The sequence below is a fragment of the Stegodyphus dumicola genome, chromosome 10 (assembly GCF_044657685.1).
Source record: "Stegodyphus dumicola isolate Sdum_Otavi_A_Nest chromosome 10, ASM4465768v1".
Taxonomy (NCBI): Eukaryota; Metazoa; Arthropoda; class Arachnida; order Araneae; family Eresidae; genus Stegodyphus; species Stegodyphus dumicola.
Genome location: NC_140777.1, coordinates 168,241,989 through 168,269,979, shown reverse-complemented (window position 1 = coordinate 168,269,979; position 27,991 = coordinate 168,241,989). Strand labels below are relative to the sequence as shown.

At 33.1% G+C, this 27,991-nt stretch overlaps 1 protein-coding gene across 1 annotated transcript; it reads right to left on the bottom strand.

The window, feature by feature from the left end:
• Nucleotides 1-6,209: 6,209 nt before the first annotated feature.
• LOC118192646 (uncharacterized) lies at nucleotides 6,210-27,099 on the bottom strand. Its single transcript, XM_035363637.2, has 2 exons — nucleotides 25,908-27,099; nucleotides 6,210-7,336 (listed from the first exon to the last, which is right to left on the bottom strand). The coding sequence occupies exons 1-2, from the start codon at nucleotides 26,736-26,738 to the stop codon at nucleotides 7,040-7,042; spliced, it is 1,128 nt and encodes a 375-aa protein (XP_035219528.1). The 5' UTR covers nucleotides 26,739-27,099; the 3' UTR covers nucleotides 6,210-7,039.
• Between the last annotated feature and the right edge of the window lie 892 nt (nucleotides 27,100-27,991).

Below are 27,991 nucleotides of genomic sequence, written 5' to 3'. Positions count from 1 at the left end.
TATTCCTGTACTGCAAACGTGATATCAATTCTCGTACCAGAGGAACAGAAATGTCCTTATCAAAAGACCAATACATTTTTTCTTGAGGTAAAGAATGATATCCTGTAAGCAATAATATATCAATAAATCTTCTCATATAGGCTTCAGATGCAATAAATTTTGGGCATTTTTGTTTTGTTTTGTTTTTTTGCTGAGCGTATATACTTGTCTGTTCAACGAGAAAAGAGTAAATGTCTAAAAAAAAAAAAAAAAAAAAAAAAAAAAAATCTGAAATGTTTCAGATTTTAAATTACGTCTAAAGGGGCGTTTTTTTTTTAACGTTTTGAGTGTTACCTTTATTTATTAAATATCATGTTCTTTGCACTTAAACCATAAAATTCAGTTCAAGAGCAATATCGCAAAATAATGTTAAATTAAGCAAATCTTTAGAATTTCCGATATACACAGTCTCGCGAGCTGGAGATAAAAGTATTTTTTTTCTATATAACGTTGCCATTTCTCGCTTTTAAAGCATTGAGTTCGCAAATCAAAAATTCGTTAAAGTTTTACAAAATATAAAATCTATAATAAAACAAATTCCAAATTTGGGATTTCAGATGCCCATATTCGCAGTAGGATTTCGTCATTCAAAATTCGATGGCTCTATGTACCATTGTTTTATCACAATGCGAGAAATAGACAATCATTTATGCAGATTTTTCATTATTTAATTTCTTCAAATATAATGCAGGAGTCTAACATTTTGTGGCAACAGTTTGAAAAGTGAACCGACGTTTATGAGTCCGGAGCAAAATCGCAAAACGAAAACAATAGTCCTTCAGGGAGAAAGCCCCTTTGGACTATAAAAAAAAAAAAAAATCGAAAATCTGCGCACTAGTTTTACCTTGTATTTTGTCTTTTACAATTTCTCTTCTATCTCTTTCTTCATGTTCTTCGAGACATAACTAACAGTTCCTTTTTTATCCACTTCAAGATTTCAGTCTTCTGCTTTTTAAACTTTTTAGTATGACTATAACTGCTTTTAGAAGGCTGAAACTTACTTCTTACGTGAATTTCAACTTATCCAGCAGTATCATTTGGGAAAATATTATTATTTAAAACATTGCCATTCCTTTCTTCTTTGTCACTAGCCTCTACAATTTCTGGGGGAACAAAACAATATCAGTTTCATTCTGTTCATTATTAACATTACCATCATGTTTCTTTATCAAAAAATCTTTGAAGGCTTCTTCTAATGTAAGATACCTCGTTCTAGGCATTTTTAAATAACCAGAACATCGAAAGGAATGAGTGAAAAAGGAGATTGCATCCGTTTCCTGCTGACGTAGCGTCAGCGCAACACCTGTTTTCCTTTCCTTCCCAACACAAATATAAATATCTGACTGATGTAATGTTCTGATAAACGGTGACCTTGACTAAAAATAGATCACTCATAAAGACGGCGATTCTTTCGTTAAATATTTTCAGCAAAAATACCCGGTTGAAAATTTTGCTTAAAGTATGAGATTAATTATTATAAAAAAAATTATTGTTGAAGTCAAATATTTTTTTACAGAAATAATCTTCATAATATTCCCTACCCAAAATCATCTGCTGGTATAAAATATCTTAGATAGTTATATTTATATACCCATTTATTTTCCCCGTTGCGTCAACGCAACACCAGCGGCTAATGGGTTAAGTAAACATGGTGTTGGTGTGTGTGTATTTAATTATGGCAAAGCACACGAGGGCTATCTGCCTAAAGGGAGGGATGCCTTTCGTGGAGGACTTTCTAAGGGAAACTGGCTCGTATACACGTTACACATGGGGAAAACTACGAAAACGCCCATGCAGCCAGCCCGTTCGCGGGATTCGAACCTCAGACCGAACTACCAGTGTTCAGCGTCTTTACTGCTCGGCCGCTGGTGGGCTTAAGTAAACATGGCTAAGTATGTTCTCATTACCAAAGTAGTCCTTTAGATACTCCACAGCCTTTGTGCAGCTGGCTTCAGTTCCCGGAAAACTGTCCACGATCTGTAGAAAAATGGAATGCAACTTCTTTATTTACAGCAGGTAAGGAAATTTCTCGCTTATATCAATTCTGGGATTTTCATGGATTTTACTCAATTCAGTCCAGAATGTTAGCCATTTTTTAGATATCTTTTAAACCTGATGAGCGTATGTATGTATGTTTCACGCATTGTGATAAAACAATGGTACGAAAGACATCAAAATTTGAATAACGCAATTTTCCATAGAATATGGGCATGAAGCCCTAATTTGAATTTGAAATTTGTTTTATTATCGATTTCAGATTTTGTAACACTTCAAAGAATTTTTGATTAAAAAACTAAACAATTTCAAAGTGAGCAATGGCAACACTGTACCAAAAAACAAAAAACATGCTTATTTTCAGAGCGCGAGACTGTATCGAAATTCTAAAGATATGCTAATTTTAAAATTAATTTGGGATATTCTCCAACTGAATTTTATAGTTTGAGTACGTAGAACATGATATTTATTAAATAAAGGTAACACACAAAACGTTAAAAAACGCCCCTTTAGGACGCAATTTAAAATCAGAAACATTTCAGATTTTTTTCATTTGTTTTTTCTTTTTAATTCGATAACTTCACATAGTACTCTTCAGCCACATCATATTCTTTTTCATACTCTTCTTGCAAGCAACCTTTTATCTAATGCAGTTAGAGATAGTCATCATCCAAGATTCATAAAGACTTCTATTTCACAGATCACTAAGAGTAATACCTACTTAATGTTGATTTAGATGATTGTCTTTGCAAAGCAAGTCCTCTTATTTGTGTCTGTTCTTGGAAAGGCATTTTTAACACCTTTTCTCTTCTGCTTAAACAACTCCAGGTCCATTAAAAAAAAAAAAAAAAAAAAAAAAAACCACTTTTAAAATTCTTATGTGCTCAGACCTTAAATATCATCTCTAGACATCCATCTTGGTAGGGATGCCATATGCTGCATACATAACACTTAACACCACCATTTATTCACATGCATAATATAGCCACGACATACAGTACACGTAAGGGAAATTTCAGTGGTGCCTAATTATTCAGCATGTGCCATTCTTAAATGGTCTCCTCTGAAACAGATTTAGTGCATCAGATGTTCCTCAGGTAGTAAGCTTCATAAATCAGCTACAATATTAATTTCCTTACCATTAAAAGCCAGCATGAATAATATACTAGAAAATCTATAAATGAGTTAATTTACAATTTAATAAATCTTATTCAGAGATTTGAAGGATACATATTTTATTAACTTTTATTCATACTTGTCAGAAAACAAATAAGCTCAGTTATGAATAATTCACTAAGAATAATTGCTTTGTTTGAGAATATGTTTATATATGGACAGATTTCTTTTACAGTTGAAAATGAATAAAAAAAATACCCGATTGATGAATGAGCATCTATAATCTGTGATGAAGATAATTTCTATATTTGATAAAATTACAAACTTTATCAAAATCGAAACACAATCAAGTGTAAAGGTGCAGTAAGAAGTAAAAATCTGTAATTATTTACATACAAACATGTATTTTTATTTAAACACTAAAGAAAAATTTAATAAATGGCAGAAAAAAATTAGATCGTGATAACTTATTTTCAAGTTTCATCCCACTTATAATTTTTTTTCTGAAAATTTACGAGTTTTCATAGATTGTTTATTCTCAGTTTAAATTATTTAATGGTTTATTAAACATGTTAAAAGTGTGTTTAATAAACTGCCAGTCTAAAATTTTAATATTTAGCTATCAATACATTTGAATAACACAGTGTAGAATATAAAAATATCTTACAGGTACCAAACTTTAGATAGAAAATAAATATGAATTTGACTTTTTCTCTTTGCAATGTTTTTATTTTATTTCTTTAACACAATTTTCAATTTGTTAAAGAAATTCTGGTCCTTGAGCTCTTTTGAGATCATGCATTTGGCTCATTTGCAGTTTGAATTTGAAACCACTGTCCTAGGTAATCAGTATAGGTTGTCCCTTACAAACTAAAAAGATTAATACCTCATGCCACAATATACTTTTATTTAATTTCTTAAAAATACAATATTTTTAACATTAACACAATCTATTTTAAGTCTATATGCTTTTTGCTAGGTATAATCATCACACTGTAACTCTTGACCAATAATATTTTCTGTAGACAGAAATGAAAGAGATTTCAATTTCTTTTGTCCTCAAATAAATTCTTTTTTCAGTTTCCTGCCACAATTAAACACTTCTTTGATGCAACTATAATACCATAATCATCGAAATTTTCATTAGTTGAAGGATAAGTATCTTGAGAAGAGTATATCTGAATGTAGGCTGAATCTTCTTTCAGTGTTTTTAAAACCTTCTGAAAATGAGATTTTAGATGCAGTACAATTCTAAGGTCATTTCTTTAATATTTACATCATGACTAATTGCTGCTTACTATAATTTCAGTTGTTGTTCACCTTAAAGAAACTTTCCTCTAATGAGTTATAAACAATTTTTTGAGAAAATAAAGAAATGACCAGCTTATGCAAGCCATACTGAGCTGTTTAAAATGTTGTTTTACACCAGAAAGTGTTTGGAGATTTACTGAAAGTAAATCTTCTCTTCTGCTTAAACAACTCCAGGTCCATTAAAAAAAAAAAAAAAAAAAAAAAACATGTTATACATTATATGTTAATACATTGACAATGAACCATACATTTCTTTCTATGAACTTTAGTTGTTTTAAAAATAAAGAAATCATCTAACATTTCAACCAAATTTCCAAATTTCAAATATTAACTAAATAGCACTTTTCAGTCCATTATGCCTATAATAATTTGTTCCATACCTTGTAGAGTCATTAGGTTAATTGGAAGCAGAAAAGATGAAAAATATGCAACCGTCTTCGCCAGGAATCGAACCACGGACCTCTGAAATACCGGCCCAGCGTGCTACCGTTACACCACGAAGGCACGCTAGGAAAGTGGGAGAAATACCTTATATACTCCCCTTTTTAAAGGGCGACTAGGGTTTTAAGGTACCTAGTCACCAAATCCTGGGTGCAGAGAATCATCATCCACAACCCTTTTAGTTTGGGCGCCACTTGTAGAGTCATTAGGTTAATTGGAAGCAGAAAAGATGAAAAATATGCAACCGTCTTCGCTGAGAATCGAACCACGGACCTCCGGAATACCGGGCCCAGCGTGCTACCGTTATACCACGAAGGCACGCTAGGGAAGTGGGAGAAATACCTTATATACTCCCCTTTTTAAAGGGCGACTAGGGTTTTAGGGTACCTAGTCACCAAATCCTGGGTGCGGAGAATCATCATCCACAACCTTTTTAGTTTGGGCACCACTTGTAGAGTCATTAGGTTAATTGGAAGCAGAAAAGATGAAAAATATGCAACCGTCTTCACCGGGAATCGAACCACGGACCTCTGGAATACCGGCCCAGCGTGCTACCGTTACACCACGAAGCCACGCTAGGGAAGTGGGAGAAATACCTTATATACTCCCCTTTTTAAAGGGCGACTAGGGTTTTAGGGTACCTAGTCACCAAATCCTGGGTGCAGAGAATCATCATCCACAACCCTTTTAGTTTGGGCGCCACTTGTAGAGTCATTAGGTTAATCGGAAGCAGAAAAGATGAAAAATATGCAACCGTCTTCACCGGGAATCGAACCACGGACCTCTGGAATACCGGCCCAGCGTGCTACCGTTACACCACGAAGCCACGCTAGGGAAGTGGGAGAAATATCTTATAACCTTTTGAAAAATTAGAAGTAACATTTAAGATTTCACATAAAGATGTTTAAGAATGTAAAAACTGCCTTAACAACTCTCGTGCTTTACTACATAGTACACTATTTTACCTTTATCATTCACCAGGACATGGCTGGTATCATCTGAAAAATCATTGACTATGTCACATTATAAGGTATTTTCTCCCTCTTTACAACATGCTTTCGTGGTGTAATAGTAGCACACTTGGTGCGTATTCGAAAGATCTAGGCTTGAATCCCAGCGAAGGCATTGCTTATTTTCCCATGTCTTGCTTCAAAATAACTTAAAGACTCAACCTAAGCTTGGAAACAGGCTTAAGAGCACAATTTGGCGTCTGATTCATGCAATTAGCTATTGGTGTCTCTTGAAAGGATATGATGTGCTCTATTTTCTTACCTAAAATGCCATGTTGTGTCTGCTGCTCATTAAAAAAAAAAAAAAAAAAAAAAAAAAAAAAGGGAAGATTCAAATTTCTTTCTTTTTTTCCTCTATAACTTACTAGGAATGAAATATAAAAATTCTGCAGTCCAAAAATTGATGAAAAATAAAGAGATTCTAACCAAAAACATAGCAAATATTAAGAACACATTTATGCTAAAATATAAAGTGAAAAAAGATTTTTTAAAAAAGCATTTATCTCCAGATTAAAAAAAAAATCCATGCTTACAATAAAAGTTTTAGATGTTGAATACAAAATGTCACTTCAATGCTAATATATCATATTCATTCAAATATTTCTTCTCTATATCTTCCATGACATGATTTAGAAACTTTGGATTCTATGGTAGCAACAAGCATGGCACAGACATATGGCATAAATGCATTATTAAAAAGAACGGCAAAAAATGTTCTTTGGTATACAGAATGCAGTTATGTTAGCATATATATTCACATGCAGTTTCTAATCTACCAATTTTTCTTTAAACTGGTGTCCTCTAAAATAGTATAAACAGTACAGTTTCCCCATATTGATTTTCAGCAGATTACACATAATTAGTAAACCTAAGGAAAGGGATATGCCAGTAAAGATGATACAAGCTTTAAGAAAGAGAACATGAAGATGATAAGTATCAATTACACTGAAATATTGAAAAGTTATCAATCAGTAAATGCACGAAATTATATCAGAAAATTATAGTACACATAATTAATATCTGTAGTCTATGCATATATACATAACTAATATTTACAGTACTACATATATATACAGTTAGATGCATAAATCACACACTCCTGGAACCCAAAATTTCTAGTCCATAGATTATTCGATTAATGTGTTGATTTCATCACAGCTGATTAAACTAAACTCAAAATCCTGAATTAAAAAGACAAACCATCTTCTCTGCTCAGAAACCAAGCAGCATTGAGGATTATGATCTGGTATTTCATCAAACAGTCTTAAAAGTTTTCCAGTACTCAATGACCATATTCTTATCAGATTATCATCTCCAACACCACAAATCACATCGAGATCTTCACTAAGACTAAATGGCTTTCGCTTGCTAGATTCTATGTGCTCGGAGTATTGAAAAACAGTTTTCTTCATTCTAGTGTCAATCTGAAAATAAAAAGTATTGCAAAAATCACATAAACATGATTAATAATGTTAAACATTTAACATGGTTAAACACAGCAAATTAAACATGGTGAGCATGGTTTGCACAAAATGCTCCTCCTCCCAAACTGCAGGCACATTACACACAAAAGAGTGCATTTCTGCTGCTACTCTTAGTGCCACTGGAATAATTCAAATTTCTTTTTTCTATCATTTGTTTAATTTGGATACTGCAAAACTGAAATATTAGATATTGCCCAGGATACTATACTTACATACAGAAAAAATAAAAATAAATATTTATGAAAAAATAAAATTTTTTGTTTCAAAATTTAGATTAAAACATCAGAATTATTAAAATATTAAACATGATAAATTTCAATTAATTACAAAAAAATCTTGCAAAGTAATTCAATACTGATACTAATATGTTTTAATTGAAATATTACTAGTACTAGACTCCTGTACTCCTGCATAGAATCAATCACAAATCACCTATAATATCACAAAAATCCTTGTTAAACTAATGAATAAAATAAAAGCAAACAAAAGAGGGAAATGCTAGAATTCGTACAAAAATCAGAATTGCCAGTATGGGTCCTCTTACAATTTATAAGCAAAGAAAATTTTTTAAAAAGTGCGATACCGAACGAAAATATTTTAAAAAGCAATGGAAAGAAGGAGATCCAGACAAAGTCATAATTTCAGTAATGTGTACTGCCTGTGAAAGTAAAAAATATACTCTAGTATTTTAGGTCACAAAATAAAGAACTAATATTAAATTTTTGAAGAAAAAGAGACATCAAGCTCACAGATTTTTCACAAGCTTTGTAGATAACAGGAAAAAAAATTGTTACAGACACAGGTGTCTCTATGGTGTAAATCATTTTGAGATAAGACGAACTATCCTCTTGCATGAGAACTTTTTTCACACAAATGAATGAAGGTGCATTCACACTAGTCAATTGGAGCAAAAAGTGGAAACACGGAAAAACACGTTTTCTGGATACATCAATTCACACCAAGGCAGAAACTTTCGCTTTAAAAGTTGTGTATGTGCACACTAGATGGCTTTTCATATCAGAAACGTAGGGGAAAATGTGAATTTTTGTGTGGTATTTTGGATTTTTATAGTTATACTTTTTTATTAAAGTGGATCCAATTTCTGCTAGATTAAAACTTATTTTACTTCTTGCTTTATGTGATAGAAGCAGAAAGCATTGGTTAATACTGCAAGAGATGACTGCTGCAAGGAGTTGGAGTATTTAATTATGGCAAAGCACACTAGGGCTATCTGCCTAAGGGAAGGGATGCCTTCGTGGAGGATTTTCTAAGGGAAACTGGCTCGTATACACATTACACATGGGGGAAAACCACGAAAACGCCCATGCAGCCAGCCCGTTCGCGGGATTCGAACCTCGGACCGAACTACCAGTGTTCAACGACTTTACCGCTCTGCTGCTGGTGGGCCTGCTGCAAGAAGATGTTAGTAATTAATTGAAGAAATGCACTTGAAAGACATAGAAATTTCTTTTAATTACTTTCACATGAGCCTCGTCAATTCGATGAATTTATACACTCGTTGGACCATTTATCCAAAAGCAGAACACTAGTTAGAATATCGCAGAAAAGAATTCTTAAGAAGGTATAAGGAACAGGACAGCCCAGAAAAGGATCATTATGTATACAGTACAAAGTCCGTAATTTGGACTCGTCGATTCTGGATTAAGGGTTTTTCCAGATTATAGATCATCAATTTAAATCTGGTAAGATGGCATGCAGAAAATTATACAATTAAAATATGAAATCATAATTTATGAAATAAAGACCAATTATGATCTAAAGGGATTATTATTACTTATTATTAATTATGATTTTATAAAAAAAGCCCAATATTTATTTGTTTACTTTATTAAACATTTCTTTCAATGTAAGTTGTTTAAGTTCCTTTTTTTTTTTTTTTTTTTTTTTGTGCTAATACTTTCTCTTTAATTCTCTCTTCTATAAACAGACTTTCTTGTTCAGTTACAAAGTTTTACTGTTCAAATACTGTAATTGCTGTGTCGAGAATACCAACTAACTTGTCAACCGAAATTTTTTCATTCTCTGTCACTTTCTTCACTATCGATATAATGGACGTCTGGATTATGAACTTTGTACTGTATATCTAATTTACTTTATTTATGAATTTTGTTGAATGATAATACAAAATTCGTAATTGCATATTTCAATTTTAGAGAGTGAATTTTTTAAGGGTGAACTTCCCTTAATATACTGCTTTAATTAATGTAATAAAAATATTTTGTTTGTATATATATGTAGTATTTATAGGATTACTAAGCTAGATATCACACTTGAAAAAAAGCAGTTATTTAAAAAAAAAGTTAATAAATAATAGAAATTTAAAAAACTGTTTTAAAACGTTGTTTCTGCCTTATGTACATATTTTTTTACCTTAAATGTAACTGCAATTATAGTCATTCATATACTAATGAAGAGTCACTGTCTAAAGTCATTTTCGTCTAAAACTCATTGAAGTAAATGTATTTTATATAATAATTTCTGTTTCAAAAATTGAATTCTACCAATAGTAAATTTGTAATGCTCAAGCAAGTCTTCTTTAAATTAATGAAAAATAATCCTCAAGATTAAACCTCTGGCTAGGTTCTTATATAAGTTGTCTGAAAAAAGATAATGCATGTTTAGGGAAGCAAACATAAAGCCATTAAAATGCCTAGAAGTATTCTATAAAATCAATACTAACAAGGTCCGTTTCTGTATAAATAATAGTTTTCTTATTTTTTTTTTTAAACAAATGGTTTACTTGTCAGTATTCGTTTAAAATTAAGATCTCATTAAATTCAATTTCTTCATCTGTTTGCTTGGCGAAAACTTGTGATGCTCGACTACCTTCAACAAGAACCTGCTTTTGTTGTTTGTGCCTGACTGATTCGTTAAAACTTTTTATCAGAACAATTCCTCTTTCTGCAGCATCACTGACCACCTTAAGTGACCTGTTCACATGGCTTCTTTGAGAATTACTGCAGAATTCTGTCACATCATGAACCCAAAATAATTCAAAGCATCTTTTTTTTATTAGTAACATTTTCTTTGCAGGTTTGGTTTCTAAATTTTAGTCATATTTTTCTTTATCAGCCTCAGTAATACTTTCATCCACAGAAGCCAATCCTATGTTTGTTTCTGAGAGATGTCAAAGGTGTCTCTTAGCAACCATAACAGCACTTTTGTTGACATCTGCACCTGGATAAATGCTCTACCATATCCAAATCATTCTTTGGAGCCCACTGACAACTGCCTTGTGCCAAATGCGAACATATATGAAACTGACATTCCTTTCAATTCTCGTTATTCAGAACTTCATTGTCAAGCAGTATGCACACCACTTCATCTCATGCCATTAATTGCTGATTACAGTAGTTTTATTGCCATTACATTTTCAACATCATAGCCCAGAGTTCATAACGAAGACTTATCTATACATCACACAAGAAATTTATTCTCAACCAAGAACCTTAGATATGCCATGCTAACAGGATGTGGCTTTAGCCCAGGAGCCTGAATCAAGTGACTTTGTATGCAAGGTTTCAATTCTCGTCAGGAATATTCCACTGTTTAGTGAAGAAGATAATTTTAATTTTAAGTGCACATATTGCCTTCCACCTTGCTTGATGCAAAGACCCCGGGATCCTGAAACTGAAGTTGTTTTGGAACCATCCCCCTAGGTACACTAGTGAGAGTTGTAATAACTCTTTGGAGTTTTCTTTTGGATGACTTTTGTCTTTTAGGACATTTTGAATGTAGTTAACCATTTTCACTCATTGTTCTTCCTGAAAGCCTTGAATGGGATTTTCTTCCTTAAGCATTGTTGTATACAACTTCTAATTAAGAGAAACCTATAGACTTCAAAACTTCTGATACCACAACACTCCCCAAACACACCTTTCAGTATTAATTCATAGGTGTGATGACAGCAAGCCAACCATAAAAATGTTCGTTAGAATTCTTCAATGTCGTGCTTCTTTGATCAGTCCTGTATTAGATGCTGTAGTATCAAAAGAGGTACCAATGATATTGTCATGTCATGCACTTCCCGAAGAACTGCTTCAGTCATCTGCTCACCAGCGCCTTTCAGGGTAGCAGGTATGCCAATCAAATGCTCAAAATCTTTGCCAGCCATTAGAACTGCAACTCTTATCTTCTAATATTTTGAAACTCCCACGGGCAATTGAAGGCAACAATTTATTGTCCCAATGCAAGACCAAATGAGGAGGATTTTCAAAGAGTGATGACTCCAGAAGTTTCTCTGCATTTTACTTCTATTCCTCACCTGAGCTCGGGTGGAGATATGGAAATTTTTTAAACAACAAATTTTTTAACAATACTGGACTATTTTTTATAGCAACTTCTTGTAGTTGCTATAAATGAATACATGAGAAGCCAATCAGTACAAAGCACTTGACTATTAGAAATTCGTTAATTCAAGATAAAAATAATCAATGTGTGCAATCCCTAAATATTATCCAATCTGCTTGAAATTCAGCATAATATGCTTTACATCACCGAGATTCGGGGCATAAGCAAAGTCCTATGAAAATCCCATCTTTGGAGAAATTGACACACCATGTAACTTATGCATGCGCATACCACACACATGTTTGTGTGCTCATGGATTTTAGTCATTTTGCTGAACAGTCTCTTGCTGTAAAAAAATAAGGTTCTTATTGTTGGCTTTAGTTTTCCACAAGCAAATTTTGATCGGAGGTCGATCGGCGGTAAGCTAATGTGGTTGCCGCTGATTGGCCGATGAGGTCAAGATCGGCGGGTTGGCCGAGTATAATATATATGTATGCCGGTATCGGCGAATGTCTTGTTCTCTTGTGTGATTATCAGTTAGCATTATGTTAGTTTTTCTTTCACTTAATGATTTTAAATGTAAAGTTACATTAGTTACTACAAAGTTACTACAGTGTTAGCTCTTTTATTTTATTTACGGAATAAAGCATGAATTTTATTTAGTTTAGTTTAGCTTTATTTAAGGGAAGCAAAATATGCTTTGCTTTTATCACCACTGCCAACAGGGTTATGGGCCCAGCGCCAACAGCTAATCAGTCATCCAGTTCAACTCAGCATTGAAGGAATGTAGGTGAAGAGGGCCGTTATCCACGAAAAGAAGCTGACCTGTCTTAGAAGTTTGTTCAAGTCGTTGTGCTCACAATTAATTGATGATGTCATTACTACCTGAAGGTTTTGAGTTGTTAAACCATGACAACTGGGATCGATGGAAAGTCGACATGAAAATGCTGTTACTGGATAGAAATTGTTGGAGCTTCATACAGGACAAAGAAGAAGAATTAGATAAAAGTGCAACAAGGCGTGAAAAGCATGAGTTCACACTAAGAGAGAACAGAGCCTTCACTACATCATATTATGGAATTAAAGCTGAGTTCAGGCCGCTGATACAAGAATGTTCAAGTGGTAAAGAAGCATGAAGTTCTACAGAAGGAATTCGAACCCAAAACAAGAGCAAGGATAATTCAGTTACTGGATGAATTTTTTAGTATTAGATATACGCCAAATGAAGAAATAGGATTATTTATCGCGAGGATAAGAATGACTGCAAAGAAGTTGGCTGAAGCTGGTCACAACTTGGCAGATCTTTTTAAAGAATTCCAGGTAATAAGGAGATTACCCCAGGAATACTCCAGCATTGTACAGTTGATATATAGGTGGAAGGACGAAGATTTTACGCTGGAAAGAATTGCTGAAGAGCTGGTAAGGGAAGAAAGCCGACTTCGCCAGGTAATTGCCAAGACAGCAAGGTAAGCGTGTTTAATACTATTAGTTTAAACACAGGGAAAGATAAAGTTGAAAATAAAACTAAATCTAAGAAAAAAATGGGGAATATGAGAATAGGACCTTATTTCAGATGTTATAAATTTGGGCACTTAATTGCTCAATGTAAAGAAAATGTAAGTAAAAATCAGAAGTTTAAAATAGACGATAAAAATGGACAGTTTAAAGATAAAGAATTAATGTTAGTAGAAAATTATGTAACAACTACAGATAAAGGACATTAACGCAGATAAATTTAATTGGGTCGTAGATACTGCAGCTACAACTCATTTCTGTAATAATAGAAATTTAATGACAAATTTCGAAGAAATAAACGATATACGTATGTCTTTAGCTGTAGGAAATTGTGAAAGTAAAGTACTAGGAAAGGGTACTGTCAAATTTGCAGTAAAAGTAGGCAATCGAATAAATTGGATTGAGTTAGATAATGTGTTATATAATCCAAATCTAAGAAGAAATTTATTATTGGGAGCAAGGTTAGAAAAGGCTGGTGCTCATTTTGTGATTTCAAAAGGGAAGACGTGGATATACTTTAATAATTGGGATAGATTATGCTACGCTAAACGATATGACAGACTTTATCACGTAAAACCATTTAGGTATGCAACAGGTAAAAGGGAAGCTGGTTACGGTACAGAAATTGGAAAGTTAAATAAAGTAGACGATGCAATGCTATGGCATCGGAGATTTAGCCACGTAAATTTTGATTATATTAAGAAAACTAGTAAGAATCAAAGCGTGAAAGGATTACCAGAAATTGAAAAACCAATAGAGAGGTGTAAATCGTGTATTATTGCTAAATCTAGTAGAATAACTTTTAAATCTGTTCCGAAGAGATCGGATAAACCATTGCAGTTGGTTTATTTAGACGTTTGTGGCCCACTACCAGTTCCATCTAAGGGTGGGAGTAAATATTTTCTTGCTATTGTAGATGACTATAGTAGATTAGTAACAGTGTATTGTATGAAAAATAAAAACGAATCGTTCTACAACTTTAAGAATTATCATAGGCAAATGGAAAGACTGACGAATAGAAAATTAAGTATATGCACCGATAATGGTGGGGAATTCTGTAACAGGCAATTCGAAGGGTACTTAGCCGAAAATGGAATTAGTGTTGAACGCACGAACGCGTACACCCCAGAAGAGAATGGTGTGTGTGAACGTTTTAACCGAACAGCATTAGACACAGTTAAAGCTATGCTTAATGATGGTAAAATGGGAAAAGAATGGTGGGCAGAAGCCCTTGGCTGTTTCGTACATACGTGGAACAGAGTATGTCATAAAAACAACCGAACCCCTTATGAAATGTTCCTAAATAGAAAACCCAGTGTTGTTTATTTTAAGGTATTTGGTTGTAAAGCCTATGTTGGCGTGCCAAAACAGATTAGGAATAAATTAGAAATGAGATGCAAAGAAGGAATCATGGTAGGATATGCGAAGGAAACTAGGGGTTATAGGATATGGCTGCCAGAAGAACGCAAATTAATAGAAACCTGTAATGTGAAGTTCGATGAAAAACTGTATGCAACAAATGGCATCCTGGAACAGAAATCAAAACCTAAATTTAAAAGACTAGAGGAATCTGAGTTATTAGCAGAATCAGATGAAGAACAGGAAATTTCTAGAGATGAAATAAAGTTGTCAGATGACAAATCTACTTCGAAAGAAGTATCGGACTTAAACTGGCAAAGAAAAGCAGTTAAAAGGCCAGATGGAACACGTACAGACATATATTATTATGTAGAGGGAACAGACACCCGTTTTAGATCCTATAATGATATTGAAAAGTATTGTGAGGTAAGAAATATTAAATATGAAAAAGATAAGTTCGATTTTAGTGGAAAAAACGAATACTCGGGGAAAGTTAATTTCGTAGAACAGGAGACTAACTCTGTGTCTGAAGAGGCAAATTCCGTAGAAATAGTTATCCCACAAAATTTTAAAGAAGCACGAAAATCAGTAAATGCCGAAAAATGGGATAAGGCAATGAAAGAAGAAATCAACACAATAAAGAAAAGAAAGGTTTGGAAATTAGTCGAAAAGCCAGAAAATAAAACTATAATAGGAAACAAATGGGTCTATACGCTAAAAAGAAATGAAAAGAATCAAGTGGTTAGATACAAAGCACGCTTAGTAGCACAGGGATTCAGGCAGAAAAGAGGTGAAGATTTTGATGACGTTTACAGTCCTGTAGTAAATTTTTCAATCATAAGACTATTTTTCACTATACTGGTATGTTTATATGGATGGACTAATTGTCAGTTAGATGCAAAGAACGCATATTTATATGCAAACCTAAATCAGAAAATATATATGACCCAACCAGAACGATTTATCGAAGAGAAAAATAAAGTGTGTTTATTACACAAGGCCATTTACGGTCTACATCAAAGCGGCCGTGAATGGTTTTGTGAATTTGAAAGTACTTTAGAAAATCTACATTTTAAGAAAATACAATGGTGTAATTGTGTTTATAAGGGTTCAAATGTAATTCTCTTGTTATATGTAGATGATATTGTGATTTTTAGTAAAGATCAATATGGTATAGATAAAGTAATTTCACAGCTGAGTAAGTTTTTTGATCTTAAAGTATTAGGCAAAACTAAAACGTTACTTGGAATTGAATTCTTAGAGAATGAGAATGGGGTTTTTATACATCAGCAAAAATATATCGAAGAAATTTTTGAAAAATTTAAACATTTCCAGATACCAATAACTTCACTTCCCATAGCTAAGGGCACTATTCTTACAAAATTAGATTGTCCATCTACAAGTGCAGAAGTTGCAGAAATGCATACATTACCCTTTAGAAATCTGTTAGGATGTTTAGTTTTTGTAGCTAACAGGACAAGGCCTGATATTATATATGCAGTGAATATCTTATCACAATTTCAGGAGAATCCTGGAATTAGGCATTGGGAAGCATTGTTGAAATTGCTTGGTTATCTCAATAGTACTAAATTATATAAGTTAAACTTATCGAAGATTAAACATCTAAATTTATATTGTTATTCAGATGCTGATTATGCAAGTAATAGATAACCGCATGTCCATGGGAGGATTTATATTATATTTACATGAAGTACCGGTAATCTGGAAAACTGTTAAACAAAAATGTGTAAGTTTATCAAACATGGAAGCGGAGTATATCGCCTTATCTGAAGCAGCAAAGGAATTAATGTGGATGAAAAATGTCTTACAAGATGAAATTTTAAAGTTTAATTTAAGAGAGTGTAAACTATTTTGTGATAACAAGTCTGCCATTGATTTTTCTAGATCGCCAATAGAAAATCGCCGAACCAAGCACATAGACGTAAAATATCACTTTGTTAGAAGACTAGTAAATGATGGAGTGTTTGACCTTGAATTTATCACCAGTAAATTAAATACTGCGACTTATTTACAAAAGCAGCGACTGCTGTTAATTTAAGAAAGTTTTGTTTAGATGTTTTCAGTGTTTACAGACAATAAGTGTTTTCGTATAATAGAGTTGAACTATGAACTTTTGTGAAAGTTTTGTTTTTGTCTTTGCATGGGGAAAAGAGGGCTGTTTGTTGGCTTTAGTTTTCCACATGCAAATTTTGATCAGAGGTAAGCTAACGTGGTTGCCGCTGACGTCAAGATCGGCGGGTTGGCTGAGTATAATATATATGTACGCCGGTATCGGCGAATGTCTTGTTCTCTTGTGTGATTATCAGTTAGCAGTATGCTAGTTTTTCTTTCACTTAATGATTTTAAATGTAAAGGCTACAGTGTTAGCTCTTTTATTTTATTTACGGAATAAAGCATGAATTTTATTTAGTTTAGTCTTAGCTTTATTTAAGGGAAGCAAAATATGCTTTGCTTTTATCACTACTGCCAACACTTATCAGTTACAAAGACCATGGGTTGGTGACTGCTTTTCCGAACACAAAGATAAATTCACTAGAAACACAATGATAAAAATATGAATTATAATGGGGCTTATTCAACTTAGTAAACAATACTGTACTGTATTATATTTTAAGGTGGCCATCATTTGGTTATTGCTGACAAAATTCATAATATTAGGTTCTCCGGAAAATAATGCAGGTTTTTAACCTATATCTTTAAAGTATCATAACTCGAAAGAATTTTATCAAACAAGATAAGCACGAGCCCAATCATCAATGCATTTTTGCCAACGAGATATAAGTTTATTTATGCCAGTAGAATAAAATTCTAGAGTTCGGGACGCGATAAAGTTGTCAAAGGCGTTTTTGGCCTCGTCTTGGTCTCTGAAGCATTTCTTCTGTAGAATGTTATCCAGATGTTTGAACCAAGTGGTAATCGATCAGCAAAAAGTCAGGCGAATATGGGGGAAGAGGAACAGTCTCATATCCCAATTTGTTCAATTTCTGTAGGATCAGTTGCACGACGTGCGGCCGAGCATTGAACTGACCCCTTTCTGTTCAATGCCGGGCACATGCGTTGCAATTTTTGGTGCATTTCATTGATTTCCTGAAAGTACTTACAATGGCTCCCAAAAGTGTTCGTACACTTATGATTTTCATTGAAATAGGGTTCTATCTATTAATTAAAAGTAAACTTTCTGAATGAGATTTTAATAATGAGATCTATAATCTATTCGTAACAAAATTACATGAAATATTTTTTAAATATAGCAAAACTTAACTTTTAAGAAATTAATAATTAAAAATGACAAACATTTTATCTCACAAAAGTCTTCGTACACTTCAAAAAATTCTTGACTTATTAGTAAATATTTTTATTTTTCGTTAAATTAATATTAGTAGGATATCCTTTAGCATCCAGAACTGCTTTTAAACGTCTGGGAATAGATTTTACTAATTTTTTTTTTTTTTTAAAATTTCTGTATCAATGTTCATCCATTCTTCCATCATGGCTGTTTTGAGTTCGCTTTTCGTTTTGATGTCGTGTTTTCGTTCTCTAAATTCCAGCTCTTTAGAAATGTGTTCTATGGGGTTTAAATCTGGTGACTGAGGTGGTGTTTTCAAAACCTGTGGACAATTATAGAGACACAACAGGCGAACATTGAAAGCTGTATACTTAGGGTCATTATCCTGATTGAAAATAAAGTTGTTTCCAATACCCAAATTTTGGGCTGATAATTTTAAATTGTCTCTTAAAGTATTTAAATAAAGAGAACGATTCATTATGGCATCAATAAATACCAAATTACCTAGTCCTGATGCTATCATGCCCACCCCCACAAGAACACCTCCACCGCCATGCTTAACTGTTCCAAGTTCCTCATTTTTTCTTCTCCATACAGTTATTCGACCTTCGGAAGCAAAAATGTTAAATTTGCTTTCGTAAGAAAACAGGACATTATTCCAGTACGTTTCGGATGTATTTATCATTGATCTTGCGAACGAAAGCCTAAGCTTTCTGTTTTTCTCACTAACAATTTTTTTTTTTACGGGCAGAACGCCCATGTAATTCAGCTTCTCTAAAAACTTGTCGAACAGTTTATGGTGAAATTGGAGTAGAAAACTTTGCATTAAATTCTGCAGAAAATTTTACAGCATTCAAATGTGGGTTTTTCACAAATTTTCTAATAATAAATCTCTCCTCACGTTTAGTTAACTTTCTTGGTCGACCTTTTCTTACCTTCTTTTCAATCTGATTTTCTTTTTTAAATCATTTTATCACATACTGCACTGTCGAATGGGATAAATTAACTAGTTAAGCGATATTTCAAATTGATTTACCACTACTATGGTGAAAAATTATAAATTTTCGAAATCTGTTTGTAATTTCTTTACGACTGCGACCCATTTTTCAGTAATAAATAGAAGATTATGAAGTAAACAATAAAAAATTAAAGCAAACGATTTTTTAAATGCCACCAAAGTGCAAAAGTTAAAAAAAGTGGCAAATGATAATTCTAATTTTGATTTTATCCAAAAATATTTCAGTGTACGAAGACTTTTGTGAGATAAAATGTTTATCATTTTTTTTTATTATTAATTTCTTAAAAATAAAGTTTTGCTATATTTTTAAAATATTTCATGTAATTTTGTTAGGAATGGATTATAGATCTTATTATTAAAATTTCATTCAGAAAGTGTACTTTTAATTAATGGATAGAACCCTATTTCAATGAAAATCATAAGTGTAGGGAACACTTTTGGGAGCCACTGTATCTACTGTAATCGTTTTGCCTAGACTTAAGAAGCTGTGGTAGATGAGAACGGCTGCAGACCACCAAATAGTTACCATAATTTTCTTTTGGTGCAAACTTGGCTTTGGAAAGTGTTATAGTGTCGGATCGTGGTCCAGCCAATGTCGAATGTCGTCGGTTATTACAGAGAATCCATTTTTTCATCGCATATAACAATTCAAGCAAGAAAAGGGTCGTTTTAGTTGCAGAGAAAAAGAGCAGATGACACTTCAAAACAGCAATTTTTTAAAATTTTCACTCAATTCGTGACATACCCACTTATCAAGCTTCTTTGACTTTCCTACGCAATTCAAGTAATCAGAAATCGTTTTGCTTACATCAAGCTCCTCTGCAAGCTCTCGAACAGTTGTGCATCGGTTTGTTTCAATTTTAAAGTCTTCATATCGTCGTCATCAACAGCTGAAGAGCGTCCACGATGATCTTATCTTCCAGGTCTAATTCTCCATGACAAATCTTTTGATACCACCATTTAACTGTGGATTCATTAACACTTTTCTCTCCCCATACTTTGTTGACATTTTGAACCATAACAAAATGATTATTATAGAAATATAGAGCAAAAATAGAGCTTCAAAATGATATATAAACCAATATAATTCAAAATATTTTTGTTGCTAAAAATGTAGAGGAAAGATAAACAATTGCAAAAACCTGCATTATTTTCCGGACAACCCAATATTTATCACCACCAACAATGCTTTACCACATAAATTCTGTGAGAGGCGAGTCCAAGTGCTGCCTTGCAGTGCCTCTATGCTTCTCGTCTCACAGATCCCCAGAGCCTCTGTATGGTCTGTTTATATGCCCTGGTTTTGAGATTCATGAAGATAAAGAGTGATGGATTATTTTCAAGTATTGAAAGATGTATTTTTTTTTAATTCTTCAGTTTTGTAGCCAAAATAGCGATCGTAAAACATGAAAGAGCCATCCTCCTTCAACAATTTCTTAGAAAATCACAGGAGCTTTCCAATTAGCAACTGCCATAAGAAAAAATTCCTTGATTTTCCAGCAAATGCTACCAAACACCCACTGTTCAGGAAATAATCCAGTGCAATTTAACTTTTGAATTTCAAGAACAGTTTAGTCAATTTCAACAATTTATGCTGTTTCCCAATCTTTACTGCAGAATTTTCCTGAAGATAGTGGAAACCAATTTCATGCATGTAAATTATTCCAATGTACAGTTGCTTGTGGGTCAAAATCTATTTGATATTGACACTACTACCCAGAAGTAAGTTCACTGAGGTAAAGTGCAGAATCGCCCACTTATCAATGTGTACATGGACAAAGGGAGTGCATAATGCTAAGTTTGTGCAATTCTCTGATTTTTTTTAAGTGAATATTGGTCGATGTGTACATGGATACTGAATTTGTGCTATTCTTTGACTCGTTATTTTCAAGCTGCCGATTTTGCAAAACGCACGAAGCAGTGGGTAATTCTGCACTTTCCCTGTTCATTGTCCTAACAGTAAATAAAGCTTAAGGCATTTCTATAGATGGAAACCTAGATAACAAGAACCAATTCATTATGCAGAGATTAATAGTATGCCAACAATTAACAATGTTATAGCTCCAGCAGTCTCTTACCTATTTGCAATCACATAGCATGCAGTAAAATTTCACAAAAATGCAGTAAAATTTCACAGAGGCCAATAGCACGCTGACAACCAATGACATTATACCTCAGAGGAACTTCTCACCTATATGCAGCCACATGACATGAGCATTTGGACAAAAATAATGTTGCAGTAAAATTTCCCTCTGCAAAAGAAACTTGTAGCATCTTCTCAGTTTAATAGCAAATTCCAGATTTTCATCACTGCAGCAGAATGATAGAAAAAATCTAACAGAATAACACATATAAAAATTGATACAAAAAAACTGCTATTAATATGTTACGAATATTGAAAAATAGTACCGCCTATTCATAATATCAGCAGTAGATATAAGATCTGAAAGCAAAACCACTGGTAAAATCCTAGTTAGTATACAATATGGCCTTGGCACGATTTTGAAAGTTGTCGCCAACACCAAAATGACCCACTTATTGCTCATTATAAAATGTTGCATTTACTGCTCATCATAATGTCGCTAAATTCTGCGTGTACCAGATACTAGGATTAAACCAAGCCACCTATTTATAATATCAGCAATCAATATAAGCCAGAATTTAGTATGGTGTTTATGTGTTGCTGCATTTGTCTTCATGGTCCTTATAACCGATAAGAATCAACAAAATATAGGGAACACTAACCCTAAATTTTTCAAAAAATTTGTTTTTTATAAAATGCTTCTTTTTATTATTATTTATGAATAGAACAGTACCTATAAGTGAATAAGATAGCCAATAAACATTTCTTGCCAATTTGCAAAGTTGCCGAACAGCAGGTAACTTTTCAGGTGGATGTGGAAAATCAGAAAATACCAAAACAAACTGTTTCTCAAATTCTTTTCTGGATTTTCTACATATTTATTAGCTTCTATCAGTAAGCATTATTATATTCGAGTACTCTGAATTAATGTTTTTCGCAAATGTTTTAGAAGCAATACCGAAGTTTTCCCACACATCACAAGCATAGAACTTTTTTCAGAGGCACTTTAAAGATCAGATTACCGTTTTAGCAAATGTAGAATTAATTAACAGATATTCCGTATGATAAATATTCTACTTCAAATTTTCAAGCATTTGATTATTTTGATATTTATAATAATATTATACTGTATTATACAGAGCAAAGGAAGCACTTCCGCAGAGAACCCGGTAAATGTAAACGTCGCCAACTTTGGCGATAATAGTTCAAACCTGGTAACCTAGCTAATTCATCCTATTCGCTTGTGCGAAGGTTGTCGTTGTTCGCATTTGGAGATTTATATTATTCTTCTCTTATTTATTGTTATTTTTTCTGAATTTTTTAACAACGAATAGATAGAAATATTTTTGCATAATTAAAGAAGTTTTCGTCGAAAGATGCCGGTTCTCGGCTCGTCAGTTCGGGATCAAAGGAAGAAAATATGGCGGGAGAAGTGAATGCTAATTTGTAACATGCTGTTCACGTTATGTTCTTAATTATTAACAGCTGTAAGCACGCAAAACCATGAGGTTTCCAAATCCTAAAATAATTTTAAAATGTATAAATTTCTAGTTTTATTAACTTAACAATGCTACTGAAGAAAATTTCATTACTGTTGAAGGTTATTTGTATTGTGAAATATATCATGAAAAAGGACAGGTATTTGTTACAACGTAAAATGGTTTAAGCTGTATGCAAGTAACTTGAAAGAAAAAAAAAAAAAAAAAAAAAAAACTGAAAATTATGTAAAATGGATGTATTAAAGGTCATGCATTCATTAATTTATTACATGGGCATGGCTCTTACCGAAAGACATCAATCAACAGGCCAAGTACTTAATAATGAAAAATGACACTTGTAAGAGAAATATTGGTATTCTATATGAATTAGAGAAAATGCATATAATGTAAACGTAAGTATAAGAATACTAATTTTTATTTTTTAAATGAATTTCTATTTCCCGTTATGCTTAATACACTGTTTTCTGTGCTAACTTGAATTACAAATTAATACAAATTTATTTTCGTATATCACGTTTAACCTGTTAGTTTTACACCTACACACTTATTATCTGTGAATTTTTACTACCATTGTCTGCTAACTTGAACTTACATACACTAAAAACCACGTTTACGGCTCGGCTCATCGGAGCTTGGCGAGTAAAAATGCAACGGCACCAACGGGTTCTTTCGCGAAGCGCCAACGGGTTCTCTGCGGATGAAAACCCCACAGCAAATTTGATGCCTTTTCATATTCAGTTGTGCGAGGCATTTTATTATACAGTACAAAGTCTTTATTTCGGACTCGTCGGGACTTCGGTGATTCCGGATTAGGATCATCAACTTAAATCTGGTAAGATGGCATGCAGAAATTATAAAATTAAAAATATAAAACTGTAATTTATGAAATAAAGAGCAATTCTGATCTAAAGGGTATCAAAATTTACAAAAAAAAAAAAAAAAAAAAAAAAGCTTAATATTTATTTGTTTACTTTATTAAACATTTCTTTCAATGTAAGTTGTTTAAGTTGCTTCGTTTTATGTGCTAATACTTTCTCTTTAATTCCATAAACAGACATAATTTCTTGTTCAGTTACAAAGTTCCGCTGTTCAAGTCCTGTAATTGCTGTGCCGAGAATACCGACTAACTTGTCAATCGAAATCTTTTCGTTTTCACTAACCTCTCTGTCACTTTCTTCATTTTTTGCAGCAATTCCACTTTTTGTTTGATGGACATTGGAACATGCTTTCGCTTTGTAGATCCTTTGGCAGCTCCAGAATCGGAAACTCTTTTTGACATAATCGAAAGTTCGAGGTTGCTTTTTATAAAATTACTCTAACAGTCTGCAAAAAATAATAAGCCGGATCCAATTAGAAGATTAAGGAACAATGCAATCTGCAACATTAACTGAAATAGATAATTTTAGCCTAGCTTATACCGTCCGTTATACATTAAATGCGCATGCATAAACGTATTATGTGCAAGCGTAAATGCATATGCGCATGCATAAAGGTATTATGAGCATACGTCGGATTATGGGGGTCCGAATTAAAGACTTTGTACTGTATCATGAATTATTAAATATTTGGATGATCTTTGGAATATGGTAACAGGTAGTTTGGCGACATTTTGGTAAGGCGATAAAGGTTACTAGCTAGGACTTAGCAGTGTACATGAATATAGTCAAGAGTGTGTGCAATGCCATTTTTGTGAAATTCTGGGATTTTTTTTAAGTGAAAATAGATCGACATGTACATGGATGATACCGTGTATGTGCAATTCGTAAAAACGCGGCAAGCAGTGGGCGATTCTGCCCTTTGTCCCAATTTCGCACCTAATCTTCGTCATGATTAAGCACTTCTGTTCCACTTCTTTTGAGTTGCTCTTCTCCCTATGAATACAGTGTCTGTTTTTACTTTAAAAAAAAAAAAAAAAAATACCCGGAGAATTGCACTAACTGAGTATGGTGCACCAGCTATCTAGCAAATGTACCTCATCGCACACAGAACACTCAGCTTTATTTTTAATTAAATCCATTCCCATATACCACTACAATTTCAGTATAAATTTTTCTGCAATTTCTTTCAATCCCAGCAAATTCTGCAAACACATATTTAAAATTTAAAGGGAAAAAATATCGCAATGTGTCTGTAAAAATCACTGCAACTTGGAATACAATCAAAAGAACACGTATAAAAATGGCAACATAAAATTGCTTCAAAAGATAATTATGAGCATGGTTGCTAAAGTTTGGCATATTCTAAATACTTGGCACTTTCTACTTTTTAAGATGGTTTTGATAATACGCAAGTACAATTATTTTTTACGATGTGATCTATTATTTCAATGCAAAATAATGCCATAAACTTGCACATTTTGGTTATTACCAATGATTTTGACAGTAATTTCAATAGAGTCCAAAGATTTCTGGGCTAATCTTTGGAATATGGTAACAGGTAGTTTGGCGACATTTTGGTAAGGCGATAAAGGTTACTAGCTAGGACTTTAGCAGTGTACGTGGATAAAGTCAAGATTGTGCGCAATGCCATTTTTGTGCAATTCTGGGATGTTTTTTAAGTGAAAATAGGTCGACGTGTACATGGATAACGTGTATGTGCAATTCTTAAAAACGCGGCAAGCAGTTTGCGATTCTGCACTTTCTCCCAATTTCGCACCTAATCTTTGTCATAATTAAGCACTTTTGTTCCATAAGAGTTCTAGCATAAGCGTAATTCGGCTAGCAGATTGTTGGAAAAAATGTTGAGTTAAAAAAAAATGCCTTTCTTCGTGAAAACAAAATGTCGTCCAAACAAAAACTAGCAGGTTGCCGTAGCAGGGTTGGTTGCCAAATTTTTGCCAAAAAGTCACCAAGTTACCATAATCCAAAGATTAACCATAAATGCATACTTTAAAGAAAATTCGAGTATAATCCAAAGATTAACCATAAATGCATACTTTAAAGAAAATTCGGGTAAAGTGCAGAATTGGCGCTTTTTACAAGAGTAAGAATAATTGGATTTTTGTCAATTTTCTTAGACTTTTAGTGAAAATAGGTCGATGTGTGCATGGATAAAGTCAAGGGAGTGTGGAATGACATTTTTGTGCAATTCTGGGATATTTTTTTTAACCGAAAATAGGTTGACGTGTACATGGATACCGAGTATGTGCAATTCTTAAAAATGCGCCAAGCAGTGGGTGATTCTGCACTTTCTCGAAAATTCATTTGCTCTGCATTATTAACCCAATAAAAATTAACCAAAGTTTCAAAAATAAGTTGGACTATCCAATGTTTGTAATTCCTTGAGAAACAATTGAAACTTTCCATGCTTGATTAGTTAATCTAATCCATTGACAAAATGTTAAATTGATCCATCAACTCTTGTTTGCACAGATATGTAAATTAACGTATATCGCCTATATAATCTTAAAAAATACTTACCTTTAAGAGTTTACCATTAGTACCACTTACAACAAGTGACACATCATCAGATAGCAGTTGCATTTCTTTCACATTTTCTGTTGACACTGCTGTAGAATTCTGATGCAAATTTTCACGCAAGTCATGAGCTGCCACACCACATTTATCAGTACCACAGTATAAAACATTTCCTTCGTTATTAAATCCCATGGCTGTAACATTACATGTCATCTTTCTTAAATTACCGAAATGAGATATGCCAAAGCAATGATAACCTCCGTCACAACCAACTGCAAAGCGATTCAGAAAACTATTATAACAACAACACCAAACATTTTTCTTACATCGCCATTCATAACTGCTTTCTTTATCTGTGGATTTATCTAATATAACTGTGGCGACTATACCACTATACTTAACAGAATTACCACAAAAGAGGCAAATGGTCTGATTTTTTAAGTCTACCACCTTTACATCAGTTACTTCCATGTGTTCTAATGGAGATTCTCTCCATCTTACTTTTTTGACTAAAGGATATGGTTTATTTCGGACACCTCCACATGGCGAATTGTACTGAATAATGAACTGATGTATTGCACTGTATCGTCTAACGCTGTATCGAAATGCTACATCTTCATAAAACACTCCAATTGGATAACCAGTATTAGAAACTTCAAGAAACCCGCATTCCTTTCCAACCACATCCTGAGAACGGACGTATGAACTGTATGTCAATTGTTCCGTTTTCAGTTTAGCGATTTCATATTTTAATGGAAGACTTTCAGTTCCATGCTCGCGTTGAAATATTAAATCAGTTATATTCCTACCAGATTTATTTCCAAACTGAGCCATAATATCCTCCTATATAACCACTAATGAAATTTAATACAAGTATTTATTACATTAAATAGATGCTTAGCTTCTTAAAATTTTGATACGAAAATCCTAAGCACAGATAGAAGCAAATATGAGGCACCATATTAATTTAAAACAAAGAACTCACGGTTTAAAACTGTGAAATACATCCATATTTACTGTAAATGGTATTTCTAATTTAAATAAAAATCATATATCCAAGCAACAACAGGCAATTACATAGTAAATATAAAGAGGCAAAAATGTAACTATCAATAAAGAACGCTACATGGCTACAGTTCCTGACAGACAGACAAAGTAGACAGATGTCTTTCCATATGTAAACATTTAGATAGGTCAGCGCTAAATCATCAAACGCGCAGTAACAGACAAATTCTGCGCACACGCGCAGTGAATTCTGCGCAATGACAGAAACATCGTTGCGCGACACTGAGTTTCTTTATTCGAGAAATTCCTCGTGGATATATAACAGTTTTTAAATATTAAATATTTTAGCATGTATATCTTTCCTATTTATATATATTATACTTTCCATTCCACCTTCCGTATATCTTTTTAAATCACTGAGAATTACATTGGATTTCAGTCTTAACATAACTGTGCTAAATTAACATTTTAGGCTTTCATTTCTGCATAGTACATTAGAGAAAAAATTATTCTCTGTGTATTATTTAAGTGAAGAATGAACGAATTTAAAATCTAGTACACCTTTTTGAGAATAAATGTGAGATTCTTTATTATTATTTTTTTGGAAGAAATCGGATTTAAATATAAATTATTTACACAGTCTTTGATGCAAGGCAATCTCTAGAGCCGGGTAACGTGTGCACTTGCACAGGATAGCAGTATTTACCGGCGGCAAAACTTTTATAATTTAGGCAGGCATTGGGCGATATAATTTAGAAGTTACGGACTGCAGCGGTCGGCAAAATGTCTTCCGTTGACCCTGTTTGAATGCAAGAACTTTTATTTTAGTTTTATATGTTCATAATTTTTTATGTATATATAAATTTGTTCTGGAGAGAAATTTTAGAAATAAGAATTCCGCCACACTAAATTAAAATTTTCATAACAAATTTTTATGTTGAGTAATACTGTCGCACTTTGATAAGAATTAGCCTTTGTTAAATTACCAAGGCATTTCATATAAAGCTAATATCAATTTTAGGCTTAAAAATGACTTCAAAAATGGATACCAGACTTTTCTAATGTGCATACGAGCCAGTGTT